The sequence below is a fragment of the Odontesthes bonariensis genome, chromosome 14 (assembly GCF_027942865.1).
Source record: "Odontesthes bonariensis isolate fOdoBon6 chromosome 14, fOdoBon6.hap1, whole genome shotgun sequence".
Taxonomy (NCBI): domain Eukaryota; kingdom Metazoa; phylum Chordata; class Actinopteri; order Atheriniformes; family Atherinopsidae; genus Odontesthes; species Odontesthes bonariensis.
In genome coordinates, this window is record NC_134519.1 from 15304722 (window position 1) to 15326359 (window position 21638).

Sequence of the window (21638 nt, forward strand, 5' to 3'; positions counted from 1 at the left end):
TCGGTGTGTTGTTTTTACAGATAGCAGTTTTTACACATTTTGGTCACGTTGAGCTTTTTTTATGTTACAACTCTTAGTTATAATGCTTTTGTCTCATTTCTGTCTTATCTTAGATATTTTGTGGTCAGTTTGCATCCCTTTTGTGCCTCATATTGGTTCTTGTACCTTCCTATATAGTGTTGACTAGTGCCATCTAATGTTGACATTTTGCATCTTTGTGTGGTTCATTTGTGTGTTTGTGGTTATTCTGTATTTCATTTTGGTTGCAGTAGGTCTAATTATTATTTTTTTTTGCATGCCTTTCTTCTTGTTTTTGTTTCTCTTTACTCGCTTCTCATTTTGGTTGATTGTGCCTCCTTTTGGAATATGTAATATTATGATATTTTAATATTATGATATTAAGGGCCATGACCCTTAGGTTTTTTCGTCCATAAAAGATGAGTTTTCTGAGTAAGGCTTTTTTTCCTTAGTGGATGTTTTCATAATCAGGATCTTGCTTAGAATAAAAAGGCAACGTCCTTAGAGCAGCTACAGCTTTATTTCAAGGAGAGCCTTTAAGAGAAACAACATGTTGAAGTTGTTGACTAGTTACTTGGTTTGCTCTACAATAACTGAAACATTCCCCCTTCTTTCAGTGGAACTTTCTGACTGTGAGTTTTAGTTTTAGTTTTAGAAGATAGTCCGTCTATAGTCTAAAGTCTAAAGTTTTCCAGTTATGCCTGTTCTACGTTCCATACAGCTTTGAAATTTGTTAGAGACATCCTAAATAAACCAGTTTTGACTGCTGTGTGGCTTATCACACTCCCTCTACTTTACACATGATAAGTGTTAATTATCCCTCTTACTAACGGCTGAGATGATTTATGCTCGTAGCTTGCAGACACATTAATAACGTACATGCAAACAACACCATTTAAGTTTATCAGAGCTAATGAGTTGAGCCTGTGATATATCTGGCATTTCTCAAAAGTTTAAATAAAAAATGTTTTCTTTCATACTATTGTGCACTTCATATATATATTTATTATTCAACAGTTGGGGAAAAAAGCCTGCCCAAATGTTGGCTTATGACTTGATTTCCAAACAAAAATGAATGAGTGGTCAACCATTTCCTATTAATGAACTGCTGATTGTGGTCACAAGACCGAACACGAAGCAACTAGAAGCACAAAATGATTCTTGCGACATCTCATAGTTTCTTTTCTTTACATGCAACGTCAAAAGCTCAAAAGACGCAGGAGGAAGCGGCACTATTCAAGATTTATTGAACTGCTTTATTGCACCGGCATGTGCCAGGGTAAAATGCTTTGAAGACAGCCCAGTCGTCAATCTTCTTTTATTTTACTACACTGCGTCAGCCTTTAGTCTTTCTTCTCAACCTTCTTCTCCTCCTCCTCTGGGTTGTACACACTGACGGTGAACTCGCCATTCTCTTTGCCGTACTTGTTCTTGACCACGAGGGCGTATTTGCCAGAGTCAGCTGTGGTGACGCTGGCAATCGTGATGCTGGCAAACTTGCCGTGCTCAAACTTGAGTTTGTAGTGGTCGTCGGATACCAGCTCCTTGTCATTCTTCATCCAGCACACCTCAGGTACAGGCTCACCCCACACGTTGCCAGTCAGGTTCAGGGACTGAAGAGGGAAAGAAAAAAAAACAAGAGGTTTCCATGGGATTGATGTGTGTCACACAAATATGTATACCTCAGAAGAGATCAAACTTCTGAGGAAACATGAGCTCAAAAGAATGGCACAGTATATTAGCCGGCGGGTGTTATCTCATTTATTTACCTTGCCCTCTTGGATTGCAACGACATCTGGCAAGCCTCCAACAACCCGCGCGCGGTCTAAGCAAGAAACACAAGAGAGAGCCAAGAATGTCACCAATGAATCAGTCAGCCTGAGAGCATTTGCTTGTTGACAACATATAATGCACGAGCACTCTACCTTTATCTGGTAAGTGACCCATTGTGAAGTATTAGCTGTAAATTCTCTTTTCTAAATTCAATATCTCATTTCAGATGGCAATTTCTATATAAGATCTTGACTCGTCAATCTTCAACTCCACTGAAGTTAAATTAGAACTCAAACCATGTCCAGAAAATGTTATATAATTCTGCACTGTACCGTCCCCGAGAAGAAACACAGAAACACACAACCACTTACTTCTCTCTGCAATTGCTGCCGCTCTGCGGAAGAAAAGGGACAAGAGATTGTCAGAAGCATCTAAAAATGGTATTTGGTTATTATTAAGCTACACAATACCAGGAAAAGAATTTCCGGTGCTTCTGACAGGGCTCGTAAATAGAGCCTACTTCAGGTTTGTGGAGTCTGTTGCTATTTATTCGTGTAAACATCCTCACAGACAGAAATACGGAGGAACAGATTTGTGAACTTACTTGAGCCTTTGGAATTCTTCGAATGCCTCCTCCCAAGCTGCAACAGAACAAATAAGCAATTGCAATTCGGTTACGTCAGCATAAATTTACCCACAGTTAACCAGATTCTTTTTTGTGCCCAGAGTAACTCCTTTACTTTGACTTTAAACTCCCACTTACCCTTGCCAGACAGATCAAAGACTCTCTTCACACCGTCCTTGCCATCAAAGATGTCCATGGTGTATTTGCCCTTGTCCTTCTCAGTGGGTTCATTGATCTTAAGCCAAAGCTTTTCTCCTGTGACACCGGACTTAACTCTCTCCGAAGCAGCAATTTTAGCATCCCTGATGAAAAAAAAAACAGGACACTGATGAGGTTTGTACTAAATCCACATAAAACTCATCTCAAATGAACAACTCTTTGCCGTGAGTAATACAACTGGGGCTCAAATGAATAACAGAACCATGTTAAAAGTAACTGGGTATCTGGTTAGATGGAGAATAAAGCTTTGACTTTTACGAGGTGTCTTTTTTTCAGAAATAAAAAGTTCCTTCCTTTCAACAGTAAGTTGCATTTTTGTAGGAGTTTGACGGTATGTTGCCGCTCTCACTGTCAAGCACCTTGACACAATGCATCACAGATCTCTAAGCTTTCATTTAGTTGACAGTTTTAGATCACATCCTGGTTTCCAGAGAGTGGGATGGCTTGCGCTTATTCCTCAAAGTGAGCAGCACCGTCATTTTTTTACAATACTGTTTGTCGCCACATTAAAGGTTTTTTGAAATCATTAAGTTGTCATACTCGTTCACATGAATATTTTTTACCTTTGATACCTCTCTTATAAACAAGAAATAGGGGAAACAGCCCTCACTTAAAGTGAGGTAATAGGCTTCAGGATTTCCTGACGTTAGATACACGTTTGACATGTTGATCGTTGACAGTTTTGTTGTTTTGAACATTGTTTTATGTGACAAATGCTCCAGTTCTTATATGCAGTTTGCCCTTGTCTAAAATATTAATTTCCACTTTTGATATTTCCTTTTTAAATATCTCTATCGATGTTGTGTTTGCACGACACCATAGTGAGTAACTACTGTCTGTTTGTTTCTTCCAAGCTAAATAAAGGTATTTATCTAGCTATATGCATTAATTGTTCTTTTGTCTGTCTTGTTTCCCTGTCTATATAACATATAACACTGACAGGAAAGCCTGGTGATAAAAATCTTTTTGCTGAATCTGACATATTTACAGTACTCCATTGAATGTACTGATAAATATAGTCCATCCAAAAGCTTCGGCTCAGCAAACGTTTCATTATCTCAAAGGTTTTAAATGTTTGTGTCTATTGGTGTGTGTATTTCACAACATTGGTTTGGTGGAGAGGACGTTTTAAAAAGGAATGTAAAATGTGAATGTGAAGTCACATTTACATACTTGTGAAGCCACCCAACGCGCAGGTTCTCATCGTAGTATGTGATCGTGGAGTTGAGGATGATGCCGTGTTCAGTGCTGACAATTGTGATTTCACTGGAAGAGTTGGCTTGAAGGAAAATGAGAAAAGAAGCTTTTACTGACATCTTTTGCTTGTTGATGAAAAGCTGTTAATAGTTTGTTCTCAAGGACAATAATGCCCACACTGGCATTGTGCTAATTTTCTTCTGTGTGTGGACTATGTGTTGTGCTTCACAACTTCTTAGTAAGTGCCACTTTTGACTCACCAATAACTCTGAACAACTCATTCATTACGGCTTGGTATCCTGGGGAAGAGGATGACAACAGCAATTAATGTCATAATCAGTAATATCTCTTTTATGCAGCTCTGAAAGCTCTGATTTCCACTTTTCACTTAATTTTCTGCTCATGGAATCCACTAAGGAGACTTCACCTGCTTCTGTCAGATTGAAGGAACTCTTATCTTTGCCTCTCTCATCCTTCAGGCGGACCTCGTAAATACCTGCATCATGTTTGGAGATCTATGGTGGAAAGTAAAAGTCAAGTAAGTATCGTTGGGCCAAAAATCAATTTCCTACCCTTTTAGATTAAAGGGAAGACAATATGAATTCGACAGTCAAGGGACATTTGTCAAGGGACATTTGTCAAGAGACATTCGTCAAGAGACATTCGTTAAGAGACGCTAGACAGAGACCAACTATACTGAAAAGTCAAGCTTTTCATCCACCCGTGATGCTGCAGGCGTTAAAATAAAAAAACATGGAAACGATCGAGGAAAACATGAAAAAGGTGTGACAAGGATGACACATGGAGACATTAGGCATCAACTTATGGCAGATAGATTATGTCCAGACTTTAGGTCTTGGTGGCGTGGGAACGTCCTCTGCAGATGGTTTTTTCCCTTCTCTTTCTTTCTTTTTCTCTGGCTTAATAATCCACTGTGAATTAGACAAATAAGCCAGTTATTGCAAATGCAGCTGACAGGAGCTCATGCAATGACACCAACCCTCTCTTAGTGAGTAACGTTTATACAGTTTTAATGAAACATCAACATAACTCCACTGGCGCTGGACCTTCTTTGAAAAAAAACAGATTCACTTTCTCACAAAGGGAGTCTTTAAACATTTGAGGAAGGGAGCCAGGGGAGTTAAATTGAATACAGGGTTAGAGATGAAGTGAATGAATTGATTGCACATATAAACAGCATGCTGCATTGATGGTATATGAGCTTATTAAATTTAACAACTTCAAGAGTCCGTTGTAACCAAAATGTCAATTCAGATTTCCATGTATAACATGGTTATGTGCTAACACAAGCAGCACTTCTGTTGGAAGAAGGTGAGTGTTTCATAATTCATTGGACTGTGTGTCAGAGAGGGATAGTTGGTAGCACACTATCTAGTCAAGCTGTGCAAAGGAAGCTGAGCTGCATCACTTTTGCTTTTAGCTATTTACTCATAAACTCCTCACAAAATACGGCCCCCATCTAAAGGTCTGACCTTTCCAATATTAAAGGTCAGCTCGCTGTCCTTTTTCTCGATCTTCTGTGCGTCCTCGTCATCCTCCGCAATCTCAATGGAGTCCTTCATCCAAGTGATCTCAGTCTCTGCTTTGATGTTACCAATCTGTGAAAGAGGGAAGAGCAGTTGGGTCATCTGCATGTCTGTGTGTTGAAGAAATAAATAGAAGTATGTATTTATGTTTTTTTTCTTTTTTTTTACCTTGCATTTCAACAGCACATCACACTCCTGGGTGACAGCAAAGTGAAGGTACTCAACAAAGTGCGGACCTGTGCATAGCAAACAGAACAGATTTTTTTTAGATATAATCAGCATTAAACATAGTGTGCGAAAGCTGAAGTGTGATTCCTCACCTTGTTTCCTGACCCATTCTGCTCTCTCAAATTCAGATTTCTTTTGAAGCTCCCTGAATTCTGGATACAAAACAAATATGCATATTAAATATCAGATAATCAAACAGCTATTTTTACATCACTGAAAAATGCATAAAAAAAACAGCCCTGATCAAAATAGGGAAGATATGAGAGTAAGGAAAGGTCTTCTGCCGCCCCTCAATGGACATATACTAAAACTACAGCAAAAAGCAAAATAACTTACTATAACTGCCACAGTGCGGATTTTAGATTTATCCATCGTAAGCTGTCTGCTGTTTCAGATTTATACCCCGTATCCATATCTCTACTGATAAATCTGAAAGCTAGAATTGCATTTGAGCTCTTACCATCTCCAATTAGCACCAGACTGGTTGTACCCTTAGCCTTGCCATCTACCAGGTTAAAGGTAAACGTTCCCTCGTCAGTGACTTCCAGAGAGTCCATAAACATCTCGATGATACCGGTGGACTTGTCGAAGTTCATTGTGTATTTCTGGAAATAATGAAACACAGAAAACCCCCAATCCAACATAAGATTGAGTGTGAACGTACTGAATGACATAATTAAGAGTCAAGCTAGGAGTTTGAATCCTACCTTTCCTTGCTCAACGATCGCATTATTAAAGACATACTCCACTTGGCAGGCAGAAGTGAATTTCTCCACCTGGGTCCAGAATCGCACACGGCCCTTCTCAAGCAGATCCATGGCCATTTCATTCTTGAAGGGAATAACTAGACAGCCGCACATTTTTTTAAGCCTTTGTGGAACCGTTTTTCTATCCAGCTATACACTTATGGGCAAGACGTTATCATAGCTTGGTACCAAAACAGCAATATCCAAGAGACACGCACGTTTGTAGACTGGAAATATTAAGTAAAGTGATCATTTCCAAAACACATCTGCATTTTTTCCAAAATGAAATATATTTTTTTTTAGTTGCATCCGTGTCATATTGTAATATTCACCAGGGAACTTGTGTTCATGGCTGAGGTCCAGGAGACGCATGAGACCTGTAGCAACAACAAAGAACAAAACAGGTTTAAGTCATGACCTCAAAACAAACTGATGACCAGCACTGAATGATCTGAGACAACAACACATACACCCCTGTGTACAGAAGGTCAATATGAAGCAGCTGTTTAAACTGGATATAAGCCGCCAAGACTGTGGGCTGACTCACCCTCCTCAGTGAGTGTGTAGCTGGAAGAAATGCCATCAGTGTTGGTGACCATACATGAGAAGGTGCCAAGGTCCTCCAGGGAAGGACTGTTGAAGATTGCTCTTGATCTAAAGATGAGGACACGACAACAGAATGTGAGGAAGGAGGAAGAACATGTGCCGAGTTGAGCTGGTCAGGTGAAGAAGACGGCAGCATTCGAGACAAATGTTGCACCCGTTGGCACGAAACGATACTTACTTTCCACCTTCGTTGACAATAGTCAGGCGAGACGTGTCTGTGATCTCCTTGTAATTCTTACACCAAACAAACTCAGAGCCTTCAGTCATCTCAGAGCACTCAAAGAACATAGAAATCACACCATCATCGTCGACATCCACGTAAATCTCTTTGGTGCCTAAAAGTGAAGATGATGAAGTATTAAAGCAAAAACTTCCATTCAATAAACTCAGGATATCAGTCATTTCAGGAACACATGACAAAAATTTATAGTGTAAGTTTAAGATATACATCAAATCATGTGTCAATATTGAGAAAAATATATTCATTTTCCTTATTTTTCCAGGCTTTTTTGCCCTGCCAAGGAACAGTGCGACAGAATGTGCGAGTTGCATAACAGTCACACTCACCCGGGCGAGTCTGGGCCAGGATTGGACCTAAGACTGCTGAGGACTTCCCAACTCCAGCAAGATTTTGAGCACGCAAACGGAAGACGTAGGATGTTCCAGCCTTCAGTCCAGTCACCTGAATCAGCACACGGGGAGTCACGCATGGAGCAGTCAGAAAATGTTATGTTGATCTACAGTATGTTTTATTATTTCAGAATATATGCATCCATCTTCACCTTAATGTACTTCAGTTTGTTGGCCTTCTCATGAACAGCCTTCCAGCCTTTCTCCCCCGCAGAGGCCTGCTTCATGTCCAAATAGTAGCCGTTGACAGGAGTCCGGCCATCAAACACCGGTGGCTCCCACAGTACAACAACAGAGGTGTCCCGAACCTCCAGCACACGAAGACCGATAGGAGCGCCTTCAAGGTTAAATAAGAGAAACTCAATAACCTGAAGGAAAAAAATTAGATTCTCCAAAAAAATGCTGAATACAAATTGGGAAATGGAGGTTGAGGCAGTACTTATTTAACACCTCCTCTGAAGAGCTAAATTGTAATTTTGTAACCAACGAAGGGATCTGAGATGGTTCTGCGTCACTTTGCTCTGACGATAAAACATGCGTTATCATAAATCGTGCACACAAGTCTTTCGTTTTTTTTTTACTTAGTGTCTTTCTGCATTGTTCTGCCAAAAGCCTTCTAGCTATGAGAGATCCATGAGCCATTTTGAACACACTTCTTTTCTGGGGTCTACCCACAGATTTTCACTGATGTTTAGGCAGCTGTGATGGCTTTGGAAAAGCATGTGACTGTTGAAGAAGTCCGTTGTGGAGTTTGAGACCAGTTTTTTTTTTTTTTACAAAGCATTTTTTACTTACAACGTAGAAAAGGTTTTCCTCTAACGCCTCTTCCATCAAGGGCATGTTCCTGCGGTTGTAACTACACAACAGAAAAGAGCTCAAACACTCCAGAGTCTGGTAAACGTTCCTGAAGTCCAAGGTTTGGGGTGAAATTGCAGTTTTGATTCGCCTCTCGTGAGTAGTTTTCTAAGAAGCTGTAAACCGGTCTTCCAGACGTCACCTCAACCTGCACTAATCCTGTTAACTTCCCTCTCCTCAGTACATGAGAAACTGAGGAAACAGAAACCTAAAAATGATTTCATAACTTCGGACTGGACTCCAGAAATATAATTTGGCATTTAAAATGCCATTTAAAATGGGAAGACCCAGGACACGTTGGAGAGACTATGTTTCTCGGCTGGCCTGGGAACGCCTCGGTGTCCCCCCAGAAGAGCTGGAGGAAGTGGCCGGGGACAGGGAGGTCTGGGTTTCTCTGCTTAAGCTGCTGCCCCCGCAACCCGATCCCCGGACAAGCGGAAGATAATGGATGGATGGATGGATGGATGGCATTTAAAATGCAGGAAAATATCAAAATTTTAGAAATTCCCAATATTACATCTACAATTTATATATATTTCGATTCACAGGACAAAGCTAAAAGACAACAAAATATCACTGGAAAAGTGAAAGAAGCACATATAAAAAAATAAATAAATCAGCCGATGCTTTGTATTTTTTAATCAAAAAAATGTAAAATAATGAATCATTGAAGTTTTTGTGTTTTAGCTGTGAGTAGAAACTCTCATACCTGGGACAGTGATGGTCCACTCTTTGCACTCCACGCCTGCAGTTGGCAGACAAGGTTTACTCACACCTGCCATGTTCATCGCACGCACTCGGAACTGGTAGAAGACATTTTCCTTCAGGTTCTCTGCCTAAAAGAAATTAAAATTTGCAAATATCAATAAATAAAAAAAACAAACACACATATATTAAGCTGAGCAGCTCTTCAAATATAATCAAGCAGATACATTTGTTTGTAATTGTGAAAAACAAAGTATTAAGTAGCTAGACCATGCCATTCTGAATGTGATCGATGACTATATGAGAGTTTACCTTATAGGAGGCTGTGGTGAGAGCCTGGTGGTTCATTTCATGCCATTTCCCAAAAACGTCTCCCTTCACGGTCCTGTAGTCCACAAAATATCCCCTGATATCTGCTCCTCCGTCGTTAGCAGGCGCTGTCCAACCCAACATCATGTAGTCCTTGACAGCTTCCAGCAGGGTCACATTGATGGGCTTCCCCGGTACAGCTGTGGGGAGGGTACACAAACTACAGCGTTAATTGTGGGAGGAAAATGTCTCAAAAAGACCACTTTATCTAACAATAAAGTAATAACCCTTCACAATCTCAAACAGAAGGTCTGGCTTTTGTGCTACGACAACACTGCCCTTCATAGAGCTACAGCTGAACATGCTGCATGCTTTGCATATACAAGCAACACGCTTTTTAAGGGTCACTTCAAATGGTGAGATACTTACGCTCTAGGCCAGAAGCAGGGCAACTTTCACACCAAGCAAATCTCCGAAGGCAGACGAGACTCTCATTAGGATCATGCTCTTTAAGAACATAATGTTTTAGCCCTCAGCTTGGTCATGCACCAAGAGACACTCCTGAAGAGTGACCAAACAGCAAAACAGAGCTCCAGCAAAATCACATTTAAACAGATATCAATGTCAAAATATGATCTGAATGCTTGTTGAAGAAAATGGTAAAATAGCTATGTACTGCATGTGTAGAGTTAGTGATGAAGTATGTCATGCAAGCACATGCATATACTGTTTGCATTCATGACACTCAATAATACATGAGAGCTGAGCTACAAAAGAGGAGTCGAGTAAACAGATTATATCAGATTATTCTATAAATCCAGTAAAGATTTGGAGTTGGGGAAGGAGTGATGAAAGTGACAATACAAAGAAAAGTGAAAGAAACTTCCACTTGTCAGTCGTTCTGATTGAACACTTTAAAAACTAGTTGGAGGGATGGAGATGCAGGAGAGAGCATGGGCTGAATGTGACAAGCCGAGGGGATAATGAAGATTAATTTTGATGAGGGTACTCACAGATGGCAGCCTTTACAACCACAGCATCCGAACTGGCGGAGCTCTGGCTGTATCCAGCAGCATTCACTGCCTTCACCCTGAACACGTAGTTCACCCCAGTGGCGAGGCCGTGGCACACAAACCTGGAGGGAATAAAGACATTACCATTTAAGTTGGTTTGATTTTATAAACAGATTGGACCTTTAGTAACACACGGGCATCAGTGCTCTGGAGCCAGATACTTTGAGGATTTAGCTATACAATCTTTAAAAGGTTTAAAGGCCAATTAACTAGTATTTCAACCACATATGCTCTAAAATATGGCTTTTTTTAAACACCAAAAGTTATATTTCCTCCTCTGTAACTTGGGTAAGGTTGTCAAACCTAAATTTCCATCATTCCTCAAAAGGGCAGCTTGAACAGTAAACACTAAATCTTTCTTCTGTCAGTCTTGACAAAATAAAACTAAATTACAAAAACAATTTAAACTTTGTCGTTATCCAGTTTAAACATAAAAATACATGTTAAAAAAGAGCAGCAACAAAACAGACACAAGGACAAATTCAATTTCAAGTGATTTGTGGGAGACATTTTTAGAAATGTCTTTGAAATTGCCCACCTGGTCTGTTTAACGGGTTTATTGTTGCAAGGCATCCAGACATCCGTGTCAACCACGTTACATTCAATGTAGTAGCCCGCCAAGTGTTTAACATCCTTAGAGGCCCCCCAGGAGACCACCACAGAGGTGTTTGTGTTCCTTATGGCCACTGGATGGCCTGGTTGTGAAGGCAGGTCTGATAAAAAAATAAAAAATAAAGACACAAAGAAGCTTTAATTATATTCAGCTTGAAGACAGATTAATTAATAATAAAAAAAGTGTGCAGCAGGAGGTCTCTGTATGCAGGACTGGTACCGATACAGCTGCCGGTTCTGTCGACTCACCGAGTTTATCTCCGACAGTGGTTTCTTCGGTGGATACAGATGGCTCGCCCACACCAGCGGAGTTGCAGCAGCGCACACGGAAGCTGTAGGATCTACCCTCCGCCAGGTCAAAAAGTGCAAAGCGTGGAGACTTAACTGGCATACCAGTGTTCACCTTCTGCCACATGTCTGTCCCTGAAATACACTGTGGAAGAGAGGGAGCCAGAGAAATGCTTGGAGAGTAGGTAGACAACAAGACTGTGGTCAGGGACATCCGACAAGAAGGATTTAGCTAACAATGTAAGTGTATAAAATGCTAAATATATCAATAATCTAATCATGGGTGTCCAACATTTTCTTTCATCATTAAATTTGATCATTTTAGTGGTAAAATTATCCAAAATATACTGACAGTCCCCTCAGAAACCCTCAGCTTGGCATCTGAAGCATTGCAAAACCAGGCACTGAGTCAGTTAAGGGCTGCATATCTGAATAAATCAATTTAATTTTAATTGACCATTTAAGTTATTTGTATTACAAAGCAAGAAGCACTCTTAGATCATTGTTACATAATAATATAGCTCTTGTAATTTAGCTGTTTTGTTGATTTTATATTGGATTCAGATGAAACTCAAGCTAACAGAACAAAGGAAAACACACTTTATACTGTAAATAGATTTTTTTAAACTGATGTAGAAGGTTCTCCATTTTTCCTCACCTTCTCAATGTAATACATGACTCCTTCGTGACCCTTCTGCACTGGGGGCTTCCAGGCGAGCACCACATAGCTCTTGGTTGCCTCAGTAACCACAACATCAGTTGGTTCTCCAGGGACGACACCCACTAGAGGAAGGAGAAGATGTTCATCATCTGTCAGTGCTCAACTTGAAAAGGGCATCTAATGTAAGACAGTTGGGAAATGTTTTTCCTTTCCGAGACATGCTTTCCAAATAACAACACATGCCAACCTCCTCAAAGTTGGACATATGAATCACCCTTTGGTGAGTACTGTGGCTCAAGATGGGCTGTGGAGACACCCTCTAAATTAAATTAGGAACGAAGCTCTGTCAAATCCCAAAACACTGTAAGGCACAAATACCTAAGCAACAGCTTGAAGAGTCTAAAACCAAATACTGTCGAAGCAGATAACTTAAAAATGTTGGCCTTATACAAAAATAGACTTATCCTTACACCAGCTATAGCATCGTGAAATATATGAGTGTACCGTATGAGATACTGAATCAATGTGTTTTAAATTTTCGATCTTCTTTAAAAGATTTGCTAATGGTTGATTCTGATGGAGATGTAACTGAGTGGGAAACAGATGTCAAGAAGCGGAACAAATATATGGTTCATTGCCTTTCAGTTTATAAGACCTGACACAGTTTTATCCTGACATGATTCCCCATTATGAGTAATAATGCAGAGAGACATTCCCATACCAGTGGGATCCTCCTCAGTGAACTTGATCATTCCTGTCCAAGGTGCAGACGGCCCGGCTGTTGGCAAAATGAAAAAAATAAATAAAATAAAACAAACAGAACTTTGTCATTGACTTTGTTGAGGTGTGTCAGCAGGTCTCTTGTGTGTCTCTCACCTCTGAGTCGAGCTCTGTCGGAGGGATCCATGGCGACCACGGCCTCAGAGACGCGGGATGGGCGGCTGACTCCAGCTTTGTTCAAGGCCCGCACCCTAAAGATGTAAGAACGCCCCTCCACCAGTCCCGTGACAGGGTAGCGAGCATACTTGACGGGAGTATCATTACACTGAGCCCAGTGATGGGTTCCCACCTCACACCTGCAAACAAAACATACACATGTACATTTGAATTTGTGTGTCGATATAACAGTCAATCTGATGCACCCACTGTTTTAATCTAAGGCTTGACTACAGTGTGTACTGTAGTGGCATGAATAAACTTCTCATATATACTTTTTTTTTCCCCCCACATAAACTTTAGTGACTGATTGACAGAGGTAGGCAGGTAGGAATCCAACCTGTCTATATAGTATCCCAGGATGGAGCTGCTGCCCTCCACCGCTGGCTGCTTCCAGGTTACCACCACATAGTCCTTATTGGCATCATGACAGCGCACATCCAGGGGGGCCACGGGAAGCCCCTCCACCTCCAATTCAGCATCTGGCACAGAAAGTTGCACACACATATCAAAGAGCACACACACATCTATGAGTAGAGCTGTTTCTAAATCAGGCACATCTCTGTTACACACTCCGGTTCCCTTTTTATGACCCACTTATGACTTCACAGTGCAGTTTGTGTGGCAGCACTGTAACTATCTGAGATGCATTACTTTATATGTTGGTCACTCTAAAATGAGACTCTGTTGTTCCACCTGATGAATAAACCCTTCGCTTCAAACAGAGCACACGTGCGAGCTTTTCTGACATGTAGACAGATATAGAAACAACATTCCTCTGAGGAAACCTAACACTTTACACAGAACATTGTGTCACTTTAACACGCAGCAGAATGACAGAGTTCCCTGCCACGTTTCTAATATGATCCTTCAGTTTGCACATTACACTGCACAGTTCAGTGCAGACTTGAAGGACTGTAACTCAACAGATTGAAGATATTTGCAAATTCATTCCAAAACTGGAAACTTTACTGAAATCAACAGCCAGTGATTTGAAGTATCTTACCTCTGACAAACACATAAGCTGAGTGGGTGTCAAAGCCAGATTTGGTGTTGATACGCAGGGTGTACATGCCCTCATCCTCCTTGTTAAGATGGGCAAGAGTGAGAATGGCACGTTCCCCAGACCAGTGGGTGTGCACCCATTTAGATGGCTTCAAAGGGACAGCTGATAAGACAAGTCAATTATAAGGGATTCAATTCAGGAGTAGAATTTGGTGTTTATTAGTGGAAGATAAATCACTATTTCTTTTGATTCTTCTACTTACAGTTTCTGTACCACACAACTTCAGGCTGGTATTTTTTCACAGTGGGATAAACAATGACAGTGCCACCCAGACTCAATGTCTCCCCTTCACAGCCAAAAGCAACATCAAATTTGTCGATGATGGTTGTCTCAAAGGTAACACCGTGTTCAGGGCAGAAACCATCTGGGGTCAGAGAGGAAAAATCGGTTTTATGAAGCTGAAATGGCATAGATGCTAGATCCATCCAACATTTCATTCAAGTTTTCCATTATTTACTCTATCTTTGATTCTATTTTTTCATCTTAAATAACTTATATCTTCACTTGCTTATGTCTTATGGCAGTGGGGAAAAAAAACTATAAAGGATGACACAATTTTTAAATCACCACGAGTGTCATTTCCTGCATTATGTTCTGTAAAAGAAAGTTTTCATATGGGCAGATATAAAACATATTAATACCGATGTATATATTAATGGCTGATATTGGCTGGGTTCTACTATGGAGTTGATACCTGAGATAACATTAAACCAAATAATTAGAATTAGATCTCGAAGAAACTACAAAACAAAATCCTTCAGTTATGATATGCTTGTATGAAGTAGTAATGTATTTTTACATTATATGATTTACATCTTATATCTCATGTTTAGCACTAATGTCATGTACAGGATATAAAACTGTCTCACGTGGTTTAGGATCAAGTGGACCTGCTTCCACACCCTCTTGGAACCCTGTGGAGAAATGTCTCAGTCGATAACCTTGTTTTAACACATCGTGTAAATCAAGACAAATTTTGAGACCAAGAATGACTTTAACACTTGTGAAAGAGATTTTTCTTTTCCTCCGACCCGTTTCTCTAAGGCCATTTGAGTCTTGAAGAAGTACACTCAACACAGCTGTGGGCTGAGTTTAAAGTGACGCTATTTTAAACCTGAACTTTGACCTCTGAGTGAAGCAGATAGGAGCTGATGCAGAGGAAGAACCATAGAAAGATACTTACTTTTTACAACAATGGTGGCCACAGAAGAAAATTCCCCTTTTATGTTGAGGGCAGAGACTTGGTACTGAGCAGTGTCCAAGAAATCACAACTGAAAGTAAAAAATGCACATGTGAGAAAACATCAGACTTTGACACTGCAGAAGATAAAACACTTAAGAAGATAAAAGGATAACGTACATAGTGGCTCATTTAATTGAAGCGATGCCATGCACTGTGTAAAGTCAAAGATTACCTACTTCTTGATCTCCAGGGAGTGCATGTTGTAATTGCTTTCAGTTGTGTACTTCTCAGGGTGGGCCTTAGCATCAATAAGCACATTGTTTTTGTACCTTAAAACAATAGAGGGAGAGTCTGATTACCTTTACAGTTCAGATCCAGGTCTTTATTTTCAGAGGAGTGTGCCTGTTTATGTTGCAGCTGTGGGTTAGGGTACTGATACAGAGTGCTTCAGATGGAAACGTTCCCATGACACACGACCAATTGTTCTCGTCAGTCTCGTTTCTTGTTACTCTGGGTGGAAACTAATTAACTTGGAATGTAACTTACCAGGCAACCCTGGGTTTGGGCCATCCAGCCACAGTGCAGTGCAGCTTGACTGTATTGCCCTCCCAGACTGTTTGTCCACGTGGCTTGACAATAAACTCTGGAGGGTGTGTCAGGCTGTCTGGGTTCATTTTCTTACGAAACTCTGACCATTCCTCCATCTGGAGAATGAGAGTGATCCCAAGTTGGGATATAAAGTACATGAGTAAAAATATGCATCATTTTAAAAATTCACAAGAGAGGAATGAGGAGGATTCACCGTCTTGCTCAGTTCCAGGCGTTCAGCAGATTCCCTGACATGCATTGTTCTAGTTTTCTTCTCGACTTTAACCTCCATAGCCTCCTTGGCCTCTCTGACAAACAGATTCCTCATGGCCACATAGTTAATCCCCTCCTCCGTCACATCTTCCTCGTGGGTTTCCGCCAGACCCCGCACCACGTCGTGACTGAAGCAATCCAAACCATCATGATGTGAGAACAGAAAATATGTCACCCAGTGTTCAACAAAATAGAATTCAAGAGACTCTTAACTCACTCAGCGCGGAATACAGGAACGACATAGCCGATAATTTCTTTGTCCTTGTCCATTGCCAGGTATGTGCGTTTGGCTCTCTTGGGTAGTGGGCTCAGTTTAACCACCTCCTGCCCCTTCTCTGTCTTCACAGAGGTCTTCAGTCTTAGTGATAGGAGACAGTTATTAGATCACAGGTGGTTAAATGTTTACATGAACGACTGGTGGATTACTGTCATGTTTAAGGATACCATTAATGAGTAACAGATAAGGCATTTCATGAGTACCCAAAGCCTGATTTTGCATTTCTGTCTATGCAGATTAGAAATAAACCAATGAGCTGCATTGTTCTTCACTTTGAGTCAGTTTCACATTGTCCTGCTGCTATAGACACATACCCTGGCAGCAAATTTGTATCAATCCCTGAAGAAAATGGTCTCACACCAATGCATTGTCAGTTCCAATTTGTTTCAGGAAGTCACTTGGCCTCTTTGGGAAAAGATTTACTACATTTTTCATAATAAAGGAGACTAACAGGGAGTAGATGGACAGAGAGAGCATAGCAAAGATAAAAAAAAGTAATGAGAAATGGACTTTTGCACTGCTTTGATTTAAATGAAAGCGCTTTGATACTCTTTAATGTAATTAATGGGTACTCTCAAATCAAACACTGACTCAAATAAACTTAGGTCTACTGTGACACCCTTAAACAAATATCCACCCTCATCCTTATGTAGGAGGTGTTAGGTGTTGTAGGAGTCATTTTTTGAGGCTTCAGCTTATGTAAGTTTTGCCTTTGGTGATAAACTGCATGTACGCATCACATTTGTTTGTAGTGACAAAAATACCAAAAGGAAACAAAGCAAAGCTGCATTGCATTCTAAAAATAACACCAACAGTAGAAACCATACTGCTGTCTGCATGTATAACCCTTTAGATAAAGAACATGATGCGTTTCAGTAATCTTTTGTACCCTGTTAGACTATGATCCATGCTCTCCGACTCATTTACCTCTCAGACCTCTTTTTGTGGCAGCAAGATTCACAAATGGAACAAGAGCTAGTGAATATGCAGCCAGGGGGAAAAGGTTACATTTAAAGCCCTGATTAAACTAACAATCTCAGCCAAATGTGCCCTCGTCTTTCCGCGTGGCCTGGAGGAGAAGTGGTTTATAATGGCTTTGTTAAACTCTATTTCAGACCGGCAAGATAGAATCAAGTTAAGACGTCTCAGTGCACAGCAGAGACAGACATAAAGATAGTCTCATGAAACTTCTGCAATGTTGACAAGTTACTTCTGCTGCTGACTCATCTGGTGCTTTGAATGAGGAGTCAAAGGAATAAAAAGTTTTCATGTTTGAAAGAAGAAATCATTTTCCTAAAGCCTGAGAATCTGTGAGCGTGTGAGTCAGTCTTAAGACTTGAACAAGATGAATCATTTTTTCACAAAAAAGAAAAAGGCAAAAATCTGAAACAAAGTTAGTTACAATCAAAATAATGCAGATATACTCTCACAAGTTATGTATGGAAACTGGTCCCAGACAGTATGACCCTTCTACGGAAGCCAGTGACAAATTCCTGACTTCCATACAGTTTATTTACAGTTGGCCTGATGGCAGAGCCTCATATCATGTGTACAGAAATAGCTCAGCTGTCTATGAATATATCTGGCAGCCCTTAGCAGCAGCTGAAGTTCTTTCCTTAACCCCATTTAGAAAGCCATCCTGGATTCAGCATTTACAATGAGCCCCCGGCATGAAGGACAAAGAAACTACAAGTTGACAAGTCTTAATTACAAGATGGAAAATGCATGTATACAAGTCTCAAGTGCTGTGTGAAAGAATTGGACCTCATTTTGATAGTTGGTATACCTTTAACACAACCATACAAAACACAGACTTACATATGCAGTGTAGAATCAAAGAAAACGAGCAAGAGGTCTTTGCATCCGCTCTATTAAACTTGTTTGAACGATGACTTTATTCATGGGGCTTTGCATTTGTAAAGACCCAATGAATAGGGGTGCTAGCAATGCCTTCAGATTAAGATACAAATTATTTTACAGAAAAATAACATGCTGTATCCATTTTAGGTACAGAAGCAAAGTAGTCTGGCTTTGTTGACTTGAAAATTTCACTATGACTGATAGAAAACCTATTTTTGACCTTCTAACATTGTGGAATAAAAGTAGTCCGAGACTGCAAATCTCCACCAAGGCTGAATAAAACATCCTGGATCCGGATCCGGATATGGGCCGACATCAAAAGTTAATCACTTCCGAGTTTGGCTGTGCCCCACCAATGATACAGATAACTTTTTGAGAAATCCTGCGAACAAACAGTTGCAATAATATAACTGACTTGGCAAAGAAATTTGTGTTTTGCAGGGATTCAGATTAAGTTCTGACTTATTAGGCCCTGTCCTTTCTTTGAGGTTTAAAAAGAGAAAATCATTACAGGTTTGAATGAAAAATGTTAAAAAATGGGCTTGCTAAAGAAGACTGAATACTTGCATGTGGAAAGCCCCTCTGCAGTAGCTTCAAAGAGAATAAGTACCCCTATTAGGGTAAATTAATAAGTAAAAAATCTGGTGTCAGTAAATGAGAGAACAGAAAGTACCTGCTCTCCATAAAAACAAATTTTGGCCCACACTTCCCTCCAGACTGTAAGTAAAGTGATGAATTTTTGAAAGATGCTTGAAAGCGTTCATCCAATCTGAAGTCACGGAAGAGGCCGGCTTCATCCAGACAGCCTTGCTTTTATTTCAGCATCACCCATCTTACACTGTAATGGCTTCACTCCCGTCCTCTTACCGATAGCTGGTGCTCTTGAAAGTGGAGAATGCCTGCTTGCTAACAGACGACTTGGTGCTCAGGTAATGGCTGCTCTCATGGCGATGCTGCTGCTTCTCCTGCTGCTGCTGCAGCAGCTGCTTCTGCGTCACATGTAATGATCCTGACATCCTGAGGGCCACTCCGCCAACTTAGAATGACAGTCCTTTACTTTACCAGCTCTGTAAATCAGTCTCACTGTTATCATTATAGATTGATTTCTGAACTGGGGTTAGTTAAGAGCAGAGAGGGGGAAGCATTGGGATATTAGGAGTGATGGTTTAGAGAATTAGCTTCTGCTCCAATTTTTTTTTAAATGCTAAATTTGTTATGATTACTTTTGTTTTGAGTGAGCAGCTGAAGTGTTAGCTCTACTAAAGTTCTACTTCTACTGTGTTAAATAAAGCAGCAGGTAATAAGTTAACTGTAGCACCGGCGGTTTTTCAACATTTATCATCGTGTGTCTGCAATGATAGAATGTGAATTGAAAATCTGGTAATCACAGCAGAGAAATTGAACAGTGAGTAACAAAGATGTGAGCATCTTCAAGAAAAACGGTTAAACATCTGAATTAATTTGATAACTTGGGTTGATCATATTGATACTACACCACAGTTACTACTGCTGGGATAAGTTATTTTGTCAGTTGTTCCGTTATTCAGTTGTCTGAATAAATGTCAGAAATTTGTGCAAAATATCCGTCAGAAATTCCTAAAGTCATCATTGATATAGAAATTATTTGTTTTGCTGAAACAAAAATCTAAGTGATTTTTCTTTTTTGTCAAGTGACAGAAAAAAAAGCAGATCACAATCATGGACAGATTATTGAACGGGCCAATAGGGCACAGGCTCTGGGGCCCAAGGACCCTGGAATCATCATAGAACTATATCCCAGAGAAACACACACACACACGCACACACACACACACATACACATAAAGAAAAACGAAATGTTAATAAAGAAAAAAAGACAAAAAGGAAAAAAAAGAAGCTAAATCAAAATTGGACTAAAACTACCAAAGAGAGACACACAATTACCACAAAGCTGGAGAAAATGGATTCAAAGAGATGCAAATGGGAAATAAAATTACATAGATTATTACAAAAGGCATGCAAAGTTATCGAAATGAGAAATAATGTGATCAAGAAAATCGATAACAATGACCCATATGACAGAAATATGCAAAAGAAATATACACAAACAAAAAAAATGACAAATGCACACACAAACACAGAGATAACAGCATACAAATAAGTGAATTATTGCTAAAGTACAATTGGGGACACAAAACAACCAACTTTATCTGGATGGTTATCTTATGTCTTTGTCACTGTTTGCGATTTGGTTGGTCCTCTGCATTTTGGGAAAAATAACAGTTACAAAAACCCACAAACAACCCAGAAAAGCATTAGAATTGTTGCCCTTATCCCCTAAGCAATTAATTAACTAAATGCCCAGTACTAATAGATATTGCTTTAGTAAGACAGAATGAAAAAATGTGCAGCTCTCTCTGGGACAGGACTATCACCATCTTTCGCACTACATTTGGCCTGCAGTTCAGCAGCAAATTGTAACAACAGACAACAGAAATGCATTTTCTGCTTTAGCAACACCTACTACAAGCAGTAGGCTATATGCTGTGAAGAGGTATGAATTAAACTCAACTGCAAGTCATGTATAGAGAGCAAAAAGAAAGTTATCTGGGTCATTAAATATTCAGCATATTAAAATAGATTAATAGATTATCAAGACAGATTAGAAATGTCACCGCAGTCACACAAGCAGCATTTTCTATCACGGAATCACTATCACAGAATGAACAATACCTTATTAGTTCTGGAGGCAATAAAAGAGAAAAATGAACATACTATTAAACAAACAAATACATACAGAAAAATACAGAAAGTGCCAGAGGGCCTCGGGCCTTACTGATTCAGAAGCTTAATACATAGAGAGGTACAAACTACAATACAAACTCATTAAAGGATGCAGAGATAATGGTTTACAAAAAAACCCCAAAACACTCACCACAAATAAAAATCCCCCAATCCACGGCAGGTGAAAAGAAGGGAAAAGGTGTGTTATTCCAAAAGTAGGAAAAGCAAGATCAGATCCTGGTAAAGCAGCAGGGTGAGGGGCAGTGGACAGGAGGTAGTCCACAGAGCAAAAATAATGCTGCCACTCGGCAGAATGCACAAGACACCATCAGGACCTTTTAAGGCTGGGGCAACTTTAAATTTAGACCATGAGACTATGAGGAGGGCCACACGAGCCTTTGGGCCTGGCCCTCTGCTGTGCACTGTAATTCACGGATGAAATGTGGGCATCTAGGCCTACCTAAAGTCTTCAGTGGGGGAAGTCCCCTTAGACATGTGTGAGAGATTTGGTCCTCCAATCTAATGGTAGAGATCAAGCCAAATGTGAAAACAGCCTTCTATTTATTTTTTTTATTTTTTTTAACTTACATTTCGGTCGTT

At 40.1% G+C, this 21638-nt stretch overlaps 1 protein-coding gene across 2 annotated transcripts; it reads right to left on the reverse strand.

Moving 5' to 3' along the window:
- Positions 1-1248: 1248 nt before the first annotated feature.
- Positions 1249-21363, reverse strand: myom1a (myomesin 1a (skelemin)). 2 transcript variants are annotated; one of them, XM_075483093.1, is made up of 37 exons: positions 21190-21363; positions 19143-19342; positions 16356-16496; positions 16080-16266; positions 15824-15981; positions 15514-15606; positions 15278-15366; positions 14964-15008; positions 14297-14458; positions 14035-14196; positions 13369-13510; positions 12969-13168; positions 12814-12870; positions 12090-12214; positions 11393-11576; positions 11070-11244; positions 10472-10593; positions 9462-9658; positions 9154-9280; positions 7742-7926; positions 7527-7641; positions 7138-7294; positions 6901-7007; positions 6686-6730; positions 6315-6451; positions 6068-6212; positions 5700-5759; positions 5548-5615; positions 5326-5451; positions 4260-4347; positions 4093-4131; positions 3809-3914; positions 2555-2718; positions 2396-2432; positions 2163-2185; positions 1788-1843; positions 1249-1631 (listed from the first exon to the last, which is right to left on the reverse strand). In XM_075483093.1, the coding sequence occupies exons 2-37, from the start codon at positions 19289-19291 to the stop codon at positions 1362-1364; spliced, it is 4443 nt and encodes a 1480-aa protein (XP_075339208.1). In that variant the 5' UTR covers positions 19292-19342; positions 21190-21363; the 3' UTR covers positions 1249-1361. The 2 variants fall into 2 exon arrangements, with proteins under 2 accessions (XP_075339208.1, XP_075339209.1); XM_075483094.1 differs by lacking the exon at positions 19143-19342 and having other exon boundaries at positions 21190-21362.
- Positions 21364-21638: the final 275 nt, after the last annotated feature.